This window comes from Emydura macquarii, unplaced genomic scaffold (genome assembly GCF_026122565.2).
Source record: "Emydura macquarii macquarii isolate MOO-44397 ecotype Brisbane River unplaced genomic scaffold, CSIRO-AGI_Emac_v2 contig_3080, whole genome shotgun sequence".
Classification (NCBI taxonomy): Eukaryota; Metazoa; Chordata; order Testudines; family Chelidae; genus Emydura; species Emydura macquarii.
Window position 1 is genome coordinate 5,156,656 of NW_027133217.1, and position 12,727 is coordinate 5,169,382.

Sequence of the window (12,727 nt, forward strand, 5' to 3'; positions counted from 1 at the left end):
TTCGATTCCTGGTTCTGACTCCGGCTTGATCCCTGGCTCTGGTAACCGGCAGGTGACTCTGGTACTGACCCTTAGCTTTGTTAACCAAGTTGGACATCTGCTCTGGCCACTAGGCCAGACCACCTACCTAGAAAGTGTCCAAGTTTACATACAATTCCACAATAATAAACTTTGCATTATTAATACAATGGACACCAAAGATACTTAAATCTTAGTTTAATAAGGCAATGAGATTTTTCAAGGACTTTGCGTATCTGTCACACCAGGGTTTCAAGGAAGTGGGGCGGGAAGGGACATGTAGGGATTCCCAGTGGTCCACTCTGATGCCAGGGTCACAGAGTTTAAGGCCAGAAGGGACGCTTACATCATCTAGTCCAGTGGTTCTCATCCTTTCCAGACTAATGTACCCCTCCCTCAGGAGTCTGAAGCCTGAGCCCCGCCGCTTGGGCCTGAGACATGTAACTTAGCATCGCGGGGCCCCTGGCAATTGCCCTGCTTGCCAACCCCCAACACCAGCCCTGCACTTGCCACTCCCCTAAACCTGTTCCACAACCATCCTCGGGCTCACAACCCCCAGGTTGAGAAACAGTGATCTAGGAGAGCTGTAGTACATCATGGAAAACCTCTGAGCATCCCCAGAGGTATGCGTACCTGTAGTTGAGAACCACTGAACTAGTCTGACCGCCTGTATATCAGAGGCCACCAACATCAACCAACACCTGCACACTAAACCCAACCGAGCAGAGGAGTAGAATTCTGGGCCTGGTAATTTGGCTTTCCATCGGAGGAGAAATCAGAGAGACAGAGCATGGGTATATTCTAAGTGTAACTTGCTTTATTTAAACACATACACCAGTTCTGAAATGAGATGGTCACACAGCACACAGGGCAAACTCTTCTTCCAGGAATCTCAGCGCAACACCAATGTCCAATGAGCAACTCTGCCTCAAGAAATACTCAGATCAGAGTCCAAGTCAGAGAATGAAGTTGTCTGCTTTTCATACTATCCCATCTCTCTCAAAGCTGCCTCTAGGCAAAGATGTGTGTAACCCAAAATCTAATACCCGCACCTCATGGCTTCTGAAACTCCCTTGCACACTAAGTAAAAGAAACTGGAAGATTATGTGTAACAATGCCGCTCAATGATGCCTGCCACAACACAAAGGAATTCTATCACTGGTCTCCACCCTTTCGAATTTCTTTCATTTATTTTAATTTGGCATAGTAAATAAATCAAGTGAGCCAATCGCATAACTCCTGAGATTTTTGCGAAGTAGCCCAGTGTTAATACGGCCGCCTTTCAACACAAACCCTTCTTCTAGGAGCCAGTTTTGTACCGAGTTGAGCGACACATGAGAATCTCGTTAAGTACCAGGGATACAGGAGTCTTTGCTAAGTGAATGGAATGCCTTTTCGGAGCCATTTATTTTGATTTCCCCGCCTTATGTAGACAGGTGCCAAAAAGTTGTATGAAGTCTGAGGAAAGAAGAAATGAAAAATAAACTCAGAAGAATGGTTGTTAAACGGAAGGATGACCTTGCGGTTAAGGCGTTAACTTGGGAGCCAGGAAATCTGGGTTCAGTTCCTGGCGTTGGCTTGTTGTGAGAGTCTGGACAAGTCAATTCAACTTTCTGTGTCTCAGCTCATCATCTGTAAAACCGAGGCTATTGTTTATATTGCTGTAGCACCTAGAAGCCTCAACTGATACTGAAGCTCCATTATGCTGGGTGCTGTACAAACACAGAAGAGAGTTTCTGTCCTATATAGAATCTAAATAGATAAGGGATGTACTATCACCCCCATTCTACTGACAGGGAACTGATGCACAGAAAGTTCATGTGGAAGATTGCACAAGGCATTGGTGGCAAAGCTAGGAATTGAAATCAGCTGTTACTTTAACTATAAGGCCATCCTTCTTTTCCGGGCAGCTAAAACTTTCCTACCTCATTGGGGTGTTTGTGAAGCTTTGAGTTGATACAGTGAGATCATTGGGTGGGAGGTACTATATAAATGCCAAGGACAGTATAAGTCAGATCCTGAAATTATAAGCAATAAGCAACAGATGACTAAGCCATTTAGGGTTTTAATTATCTTTCCATTTATTGTATGTGTTGTAATACACCTACCATTCCTCAAACAGTCGGAGTAGGCAGTATACACTAATTAGTCTTCAACAAAAACCCGCTGGCTAACAACACACGTTCCAACTTGGGGAAAACAGTGTTTGAAAGTTTAAAAACAAACAAAAATATACAACCCTCCCCCCCCCCCCAAACCTAGTGAATATGGGAATTTAAAATAGCACCCGGTGATGACTTCACGTGATCAATCAGTTGTGGGACAAACACCACAAGATTTCAGGTGCTGGTTATTGCTATATCCATCTATGCCGGAAAATGGAGAATCGAGCTGATGCCATGGATTGCACATGTCCTCTAGCAAGTGGTGAGGACACAGAGCTAGGGGACTCCCAAGCTTCCTTGTCATCCTTCTCCAGCCCCCATTTGTTTTCTTTCCTCCTCTCTGTTCTTCTTCCTTTCATCTACTCTTTGTGCACGAGGAAAGAGAAAGCAGATGAGAAGTGGCGTCTAACTTGAGATGCTTGATGTGCCATGGGCACTTGGGATTGGATTTCATGCTTCCAACAAGAGGAGACTATGAATCCTGAGGGCAAGGGACAGTTCTTAGACCTCTTGCGACTCACAGAATTCCTTGTTCCTGGGTCACAGACCCAAAATACAGGCTGTGAGAAATAGTTCTTCATTACAGGACAGGGAGGAAGGAACTATAGACAAAAATACAACGCACAGGGTCTGATTCTCTTTTACACTAATACCATTTGTAATCATAACCGTTAATCTCATTCTACACAAACAACTGAGCATATTTCAGTTCACAGTAGAGAGCTGTAATTTATTAAATCAGATCAAACTGCAATCTCCTTCTCAAGTCTAAAACATGACGGGATATGGAAGAGTATACATGCAGCAGCACCCCTTCGAATGATCACGCAAGGTGTATGTGTGCATGTGTATGTATATGGAATGTCCATGTGCATGGAAAGCTTCTAGTCCGACAACATGCGGATTACCAAGAAATGAAAGAACTAAAACACAGATTCTAAGGCCAGAAGGGACCACTGTGATCATCTAGTCTGACATCCTGTATGACACAGGCCATAGGACTTCCCTGGATTAATTCCTGGTTGAGCTGGAACAGATCTTTTAGAAAAACACCCAATCTTGATTTAAAAATTGCCTGGGATGGAGAATCCATTGCAATCCTTGATAAATTGTTGCAATGGTTAATTACCCCCACCTGTTAAATATTTGCACCTTATGTTCAGCCCAAATTTGTCTAGCTTCAGCTTTTGAGGTCAGTCTGGAATAACCCAAGAAGAGGATCGGAACTGGCTGCCTCTGAGATCTGCTGAGTTAGCTGTGGGTCTCCCTAATCTGGAGACCTAAATTCTAAACCTGGGTGACACTGACACACTTTTGGACAATGGGTGAGTTGTGCAGATGGACGTTTTTCAAACTTGGGTGCCCAAAATTAGACATCTATACAAGGGTCTGATTTCCAGAGCTGCAGGTCCTCTGAAGACATTATGCATTGTGACAGATGACCAAGGGATGTGGTGGATTCTTCAGCACTTGGAATCTTTCAACTATATTTCTTGATTCTGATTCTAGATGTCTTTCTAAAAGAGATACTCTAACTCAACAAAAAGTTATATGCTACATGCAGGAATTACTTGGGAAATTCTGAGTTATACTGCAGGTCAGCATGGAGAATCACAGTGGTCCCACCCAGCCTTAAAATCTGAGTCGGTGACAAATCAGAACATTAAGACAACTGACTATGAATTTAGATGCCTAACTTTAGGCGTCAGCTGTGAGGATCCCTGGGTCCTGAACCCGGCCCCACAGACCCCTGCTGCATCCACACCACTTCCCAATGGCTCTGCTAGTGACTGTAGAATTGGGAGCCCTCTCCATTAAAGGTACCGCTCATAGGGACCTGATTGGAGGAGCTCTGGAGTCTCTGATTGGGCCAGGTACGCTATTTAAGGCAGGAGACGACACAGGAAGTTGTCTGTGAAGCGAGGTGGATCCTGCCTTGCTACTGCTACAGACCCTGGCATCTGCTACCTGATCCCCAGCCTTATCCCTGGTTCCTGACTTCAACTCCTCCCTGTTCCCAGATCTTGCTCTCAACCTCGGCCTGGTCCCTCAGCCCCGCCACCCTGGTTTCTGACTGCTCCGACCCTAGCCTCCGGCTCTCTTGCTTCCGACTCATCACTGACCTTTGGCTTCAGCTCCTGTTTCCTGTCTGACCCTGGCTCCGACACCTAGCTTCTGATCTGCCCATTGGCCTCTGGTTCCCGAACACCGCGCTGACCACCAGGCAAGATAGAGCACCCACAGACCCAGCCTCCCCTCAATCTCTCTGCACCTCGGTTACACCACCTGCACAACGGCGACCAGTGACGCTTGCTCACCTTTGAAAAGTGCTTTGAGATGTGCAGCTGAAAGTTGCTGTATTCACTTCCATTCATATGGCAGTAGCACCTAGAAGCTTCAGTCAAGGAGCGGAGCCCCATTGTGCTAAGCACCGTGTGTGTACACAAACACCCACACATACCCACACCTCCCAACCAAGAAATATAACTTATATTTGTATTTTAAAAATATTACAAGTTTGTGGTTTGGTTTTGTTTTTAACTAGATGTTACAGGCAAGGGATGGATATTCCAAAAGCAGCCGAATGGTTTCATTTCATAGGGAGTAATAGGGCCTGAAAGTTATTTTATTTAACACTGTTCCTTTTTCTCCCTCTGGCTCACGGGGAGTTGGCAAGGCAGCAAGCGCTGAACGGAGGTGCTGTAATGGAAGGGAGACGTTGGCATCGCTACCTACCCGCAATTACCTTCTCTGTCTCTATCTGTGACTTCATGGCTGTAAACAACGTTCACCACCATATAAACTATGAAATTAAAAACACATGCAACGTGGAACAAATCAGAACATTTCCGAGTAGGCTTTTTTTTCTCTCTCAAAGCCATAAGTCAACAGGATTAAAGAATGAATTCTTCAGACGCTCACACACTAAGCTGATAGGCTCTTCACTGCTCTAGAACTGTCCCACTTCAACAAACATTCATTTTCTAAACCCCAAGGTGCAGACTTTGGGCACGCTTAGGACAAAATGCTTAAGTGAGGAAATGAAGAATATTCTCTTAAATGTCATCATTAAAAGTAGGAAAGATGGTTTAGTGGACAGGGCACTAGACTAGGCTGCAAAAAACCCTCAGTTCAATTCCTCGCTAAGCCTGATCCTAATCACTTGAGTTATTTATTATGTGCCACACTTTGACCTTCTGTAAAGTGAGGATACTGGCTTCTTTATTTCACAGGGAGTGGTTGGTGAGGATCATACCATTTGTGATTTCAAGGCCAACAGATACGACGCTGATAATGCTCATGTAAGCACAGAGATAGGTCCTGTCTTAACTATTTGTGCTATGGTATCACCTACTCAAATGAGATTATTAATTTGTATTACCATAGCTCCTAGGAGCCTCTGATCATAGAATAGGACCCCATTGTGCTAGGAGCTGTATAAAACAGAACAAAAAGCCCCAAGGAGCTTACAAGCTAAGTATAAAACAAGGGACAACAGATGGATACGGACGGACGGGGGAGTATAAAGAAGCAATGAGAATATTGGTCAGCATGCCAGACAGCGTTCTCTGCACACCACAAGCCTAACTTTTGTCAAGTTTTGTTGTAGCCTCCCCATTGTACTGGGCACTGAACAGTCACATAGTATGAGACCATGAGCAAGGACTACCTGAACTGAGCAGGGAGTGCCTGAACAGATGAGACGCACAAAGAAAGTATTATTCCCATTATACAGATAGGCAGAGAGAGAGAGACGAGGCCAGATTATCAGCCGGTGTATAGTGAATCTGGTATGAAGTGACTCACTCAAGATCACACCTGGAATCTGTGGCACAATCAGAAATTAAATCCAGATCGCCCCTGTCCCCAATCCAATACCTTAACCACACGACCATCCTTACTCACTCCATCCCACTCCCAGCTGCCAGGCTTCTTTTCTCTGAAGTAATCCAAGCCCTTCCCTACTTTCCCCATCACACACCAGGGCTTCCTCTTTCTCCCCTCAGTGAACTACCAGTACAGAGGTCTAGTGTGCTAGGATAGCCAAGACCTTTTACTTTACAAACCCCAGCTGTTAATTTATGACTAGGATAAGTTACAAAATTACTTTTCTCCACCAAACTGAGTTTGACATAATCCACACACAGTGAAAAGCAAATGATGTTGCTGCCATGTTTTGCTATATTAAAAATGAATCAGGACAGTTATTTCAGACAGTTTCTCTCATAGCCAATGTAACCATATGCAGCCTTAAGAGCTGTGGGCAGACTTACTCCATTTCCTTCTACGGGGAACAACTGGATGTTCTCAGTGTTCTCAGAGCATGTAGCCTTGGAGATGCAGGAAGCTGTTGTGAGACTTTAACTGATTAAATAATTGCTTGCAAAGCGCCTTGCGATCCTCCAATTAGAAGCGCAAAGTGCGGTGTTTATTACTGTGACATTTCATTGATTCCACAAAAGTAGTAAAATTGGTTTCTACTTGAAAACCGCAGACTGTAGCTATATCCAGAAATCACTCAGTATGCCCATGAAATTGAAACCTGACTATTTATGCACAATGCAATTGCGTAGTGCTCGATGTTAAAAAACCCTGCTGAAGTAATACGGACTCTTTTTTAGACTAGAACCCTTAATGTTAGATTATTTTTCTCTATTTATAATAGGGATCCGGGCCCCATTGTGCTAGGCATCTTAATGCCTGGCCCAAATAGCTTACAATCTATATATACAAGGCATGACTTTTTAGAAATAAACTTTTAGATTTTATGTAAAAAGGTTATTTCACTGAAGAATCAAAAAATAATACATTTCTTACATGCGCTGGCCGCTGTATCTTCTCTAATATGACTTTACTCTCTGTCTACACTAATTTTTGAAAAACCAGTATTTATGTCCAACAAAAAAGTGAGAGGACCTCTCTCACTGTTAGCAATGATAGACGCTCAAGTGGCTTTCTTGTTGTTAGGGTAGCAGAACCTGATCAGTAAAAAGCCATGTCAAGTAATTGTTCAAATAACTGAAAATGTGAGTACTGAGGCAGTTCTCTAACCCATTGCCTAAGAATTCAAGTAAGTTCTGGATATTACATAGTAGCACAGCCTGCTTCTGGGACAGAATATTGGTTAGAATATGTATATAATGCAGACTGCCTCCATAAATCCTTTGATTGGTCAGAAAGGGACTATGGCTGAACTCCATATGGATTCTGGTTCATTGCCAGGAATTTCTCTTGTTCTTTGGGTAGAAGGAAGAGACTTGCATTAAAGTAAAATCCTGAGGGTGTCTGAACAAACTTGAGAGTTACTTTAGGTATTATTAAAAAGGTAGAAACTGGAGATTTCCAAACTGTGGTCTAAAGACAGCTGTGGTACACAGAGCACTTACAGGTGGTCTGCAGAGTGCTACAGCACAGATGGGAAGGTGGAGTTGAAATGAATAACATGAGAAAGGAATGTGATTGACTTTTTTCCCAAATAAGACAACATATTTATCGCACTAGAGACATAAATATACCTCAATTAATTTTCCATGTAAGCGATCACTGTAGTTGCCACAGGGATGTTATGTGATTGCACATAAGAGAAAAGGTGGCCATAACTGGGTGGATAGGCCGCCATGAGACACACTTAAGTTGTGGTCCACAGCATGAAAAACATACTTGACAAACCCTGCTACAAACAAGTGAAGATGAGAGGAAAAAATCATTATTTCAAGATATTATTTAATAAGAGTAAAGAATAAGTTACAGAATCAAAGTGAACTCCGGGCAGATGGAATGTACAGATCTAAATGTACAGATCTAAAACTTTTTACTTTTATAATACTAGAGAGTTTTTTAGACATGAACATGTTAGACCAAGGTAACCCAACACATACATACAGTAATGAATTAAATGCTACAGTGAAGGCTAAAGTATAGCAATTATATGTCATGACAAAAAGAATGGTAACCTCAATTCAGTTAAGTGCAAATGCTATTTGTTTTTGGCCATCTTAGTTGGATTAATTAAGGTTACAAATCAATTCGAAGTCAGCACCAGGTCCAAATTTCTTCACACCAAAATGTACATTTGTGTAAAGTGAATTTCTAAACTTGTTTAATAAAATAATTTATCTTGTAAACATATTTTCTCATCACATTAAGACAACAGTTACTTGGGATATTTAAAACTGACAAGAAATGGATGCGCTAGACAATATCATTTACTGTGCAGTATGTATTTTATGTATATATTACATATAAGCCTAAACATTACTACATTCAGAAACACTGAACAAAATACCAGTGCATGCCAGTAACAACTCAGATAGTGAATAAAGGAATTTCAGCACAAAAATACAAGTCACTCAAAAACTAGCCAGCTATTACATTAGAGAGATCTACACTATATTGTTTTCAAGACTATTAACTCTAGTCCATTTCCCATATATTCCTCCAACTGTAGTCCATATTACTCTGAAAAGAGACAATCACATGGCAGTTATCAGTGAGGTCCCGAATTCAAAACTTCAGCATTTAAAAAGATGCTGACAATTCACCATCGGCATATTATAAAAGACTTTGAAATGACAAGGTTATAATGGTTTTCTTTAAAGCAAAGAAACTGGTGGACTGCAGTAGAGAAATGAAAAGAGTGATGGTAAGAAGAAATGAATCCCCTTCAAGTTTTCTGCTACAAACTACATACAGGCTATTTGGAACTATTCTAGGCAATAGCTTTCATGGTAGGAGAGAAAGATGTACACTAAATCACGTTTAACTGAAATAAATTATATCTACATTGTGAACTGTGACTAAAATCAATGATAATAAAAACAATAATAATACAATTTTGATACTTTACATTATTTACAGACACCCCCTTTAATTTTTGAAAGGCTATGCAGTAATAGTGTAAGACTGGTTTTGACAAGATATTTCATCCACACACATCCCAGCTATTTAAAAGAAGGCTAGTTTCCATGTTAGTTTCCATAGATACCAAGAGGCACAGAGAACATTTATGGCATTGATCGGGGACACTCAACCCATAGGTCTGGAGTAGAGCCACCAGGGTCCACATGGTCCCCGCGCAGCTCTCATGGAGTCCCTATCTGAGCAGCGCACAGGGAACTCCATAAACAAGGGTGCTCCTTGGAAAATGAAGAAATGCTAAAGCAATGTATGGACCTGAGCCTCCCAGCATCCAAGTAGGGCTATGGAAATGGTATCTGTCTTACCATGGAGAATCTGTGCCAAACTGTCATCAGATTTCTGAGGCGCTAAAACCTTATAAGGACTTCAACCAAAAAGCATCTTACTCAGAAAAGCTCTTAATATATTAGTGAGGGTCTTTACGGACACAAGATACTCCAAGTGCCTTCAGAACAGACTTTTGTTCTTTAGGCAATCCTACCAAACACCTCAATTATAGTGTAGTGAACTAACCTTCTACTGTACTATTATTTCTACCGTTGATCATTCAGAATAAGAGACAAAGCAGCTGCAACAGAACATCAAAGAATCAAGAATTCTCTTTCGGAAAACGAAAGTCTCCACTTTGTTTCGACACTTATTTTCAGTAAGCTACTTAAGTAGCAGGACACTTATTCTGTGGCAACACTCAACTGCACTCCTCACCGAGTGCAATTCTCACTAATTCACACACGCGTCGTCTGTCTCTACTTGCTTGCCAAAGATTTCATAGCCGAAAGTTGTGGCAAGCTCTTGTATTAGTAAGACTTCATTACTTTAGAACCTTTACTAGCAGACTGTACTAGGAATCTTAAAACTCCATTTGTACAATAAGTGAACAAAGTTCTTTTATCATTAACAATTAGGCTTGTTCACTCAATCACTAATTCATTAAATTCAGCAATAGGACTCCTGGTCTTTAGTGTGAATCGGTCAATTTCTACTCTACCACCATTTTTGGAGAGAACTTGAAAGAATTTTGGAGTGTAATTATCTGGTATAGAGACACGTAATTCATTTCCCCCTCTTCTCCACTTATTTGTTACAGCAAAATTACCTTTCAAAAGCAATAACTTAGCAAGTTGCATGGAAGCAAATTCAAATGAAGTCACAGTATTTTATATCTAAGGACCTTCTGTAACCAGGATTTTCACTGTCATTCTTTTCCCACAGTTAAAGGTTTAGATCTTTTTAATTTTAAAATTCCTTTAAAAGTTATCCCAGTCCGGAAATGTTTCACATTCCTTCCCTCCTCCCCCACCCCAAAGTTCCACATCAACATTGAAGACAATATTGCAGATGGCTCCTGTATAATCATAATGTCTATAAATAATCTGTTAAAGATACAATTGCACAATCTCTCTCGTTACCATTCACACTAGCTCCCACGGGTGCTATGTCAGTTTCTTCATTCTGCGATTCTGCTTGTCAATACTCAAAGTTGCCCGGTCTACAGAGGTGGTGATGACATCAAGAGCTTCGTCTTGTCTCTCCAGTTCTGTGTCTGTTTCTAAGGCGAGGCTTTTAAGTTTCTTCAGTATCTGTCAGAAGAATAGATCAAGAACTTTCAGTGAATGACCTGGACAGACTTTATGGTTATTTTCAGATGTGAAGAGAAATTGTAATATGTAAGTTTTAAATAATCAGCTCCTACCTCCACATGTCCTGCAAAGTGACTGGGCTAAGATTTCCACCATTTATTATTACAGTGCCCCAAAACAGGCTAAGTTCTTTACGGGACAAAGCCTTCTCCTGATAATCTAATTTTAGACATGATCCAAGTGGGGCTAGGACATTAGAAAGGATGGAGTGAGTAAGAATGAGGGTTAGAGCGATAAGATTACACTGTTACTCAGTTTCGGCATTTATGCCTCTAGCTGCCTCAGTTATAACTGGCTCACTGCTTGTGAGTCACTGAAGTAGTGAGTCTGCAAGAACAATTTGAACGAAGATAAGTAGTGGCGTGGCAGATCAGAACTGAGAAAACATTCCACTTGTGCAAAAGGTCTCGAGGTGGTTGCAGGAGAAGCAGACAAAGAGGGCACTGAAGTGGGAATAGTCAGAGGAGCAAGAGAGGGGATACACAGTAAAGACCACATTGAATCATTAGGTAAGAATAGCATTGAATAGGTCTTAGAAGGGAAAGGAACCAGTTGTTTAAGAATGATGCGCTGAAGAAGGGCAACTTGCAGTGATTTGAAGAGGAAGGAGGGTAACATGGTCAGAATCAGTACAGTAGGAAGATCATTTTAAATAGATGGCGGTGGTGATGGGGAGAAAACGTAGATGACGGGATGCCAGAATGATTAAGTTTGTGATAATCAAGATGGGAAATAACAGATACACTGATTACTACACTATTCCAGGCTACAAGCAAGAGGCCCACACAAGCATTATATCACAAATAAATCACAGGTCACACTACACTTAGCAAATTAACACTACCACATGTAACCGTAAGCAAACATGTGGAGAGATTGCACGGTAACCTCCCTGCGATCCTGTTCTGTGTAGTGTTCGGAGAAGCCTATGAGCATTTTTTCAGATAAGGAAGAAGCCTCTGAGGTGAGAGTGAAAAAGCCAGGTCAATACAGATTTTTAAGGCCAGAAAGGTTCAATAGGATAATCTACAGTGACCTGCTAGCTTTACCAGCTCTAATGTCTGTGATCTCATATGGCTAACCCCCACAAATGGAGATCCAAATGGTGAAAGAGAAAAACTAAACTTCCATGCAGTACTTGGTGTACTATCCTGGAACTTCTGTTGCAGTATGCTCAGATGACAATTAAGTCCTTGCCTCTTCCCTCCCATGGCTGCTCACTTTATAAGCCTCCTTAATCAGCTCATTAGTGTGAACCAAAGCCATCTGTTCAGACTGGATGATTTTCTGACAAGACTCAACTGCCTTTCCTGACAGATGTATAAGAAGGGGATATGGAAAACCTGTCTCGTATTGTGGGGGATGAAGAACTGCACTTCCCAATTCCCCTGTACTAGAAAGTGGTTTCTTCTGCTGCCACTGGTGGCCCACATACATCCTGACACTGTGCATAACAATGAGAACATCACTACCCTCCCTGGCTAGAAAAGGTGTTCATCCACTCAGTCATAATGGTATCTTTGAAAAGAACATGCTCTTCTCTTTAGGTCCTTTTACTCTGCTCATCATCATAGAATGTGAGCACTTAGACAAGACCTTTCTGTGTGCGATTCTGAGTACTAAAGGATAAAATACGCCTATGTGGTTTCTGTAGTAACAGGAATAGCGAAGGGGAGAAGAGTTGTTCTATTTTCTCTTCTAATACCTGACACCACTTTCATCGAGGGATCTCAAAGCTCTTTACAAATATTAATGTATTAACCCTCTCAACACCTCCGGGGAGATACCATAGATAAGGGACATGGAGGTCACTTCACTCATACCTGGGATCAAATGCAGCAGCTGTCTAGCAGTATGCAGCTGCACTATACATCAGTTTGGCACGGGAAATGAGGACTGCCATATCCAATTGGAACTGGAGGGGAAATTTACAGAGAAGTAATTTAACTACTCAAGTTGGATATCAGCTAGGACTCTAGGGCTCTA

The 12,727-nt window shown here is 41.8% G+C and overlaps 1 protein-coding gene across 4 annotated transcripts in view; it reads right to left on the reverse strand.

Moving 5' to 3' along the window:
- The window catches only part of SNAP47 (synaptosome associated protein 47), a 55,737-nt gene that overhangs the window by 12,315 nt on the left and 30,695 nt on the right, over positions 1 to 12,727 (reverse strand). For 2 of the 4 annotated variants that reach the window (XM_067530439.1, XM_067530436.1), the window contains one exon: positions 10,511 to 10,681. The exons of the other annotated variants lie outside the window; for them this stretch is intronic. In XM_067530439.1, the coding sequence (XP_067386540.1) occupies positions 10,535 to 10,681 (147 nt within the window). In that variant the 3' untranslated portion in view covers positions 10,511 to 10,534. The remainder of the gene's footprint in view (positions 1 to 10,510; positions 10,682 to 12,727) is intronic. 4 annotated transcript variants of the gene reach the window in all.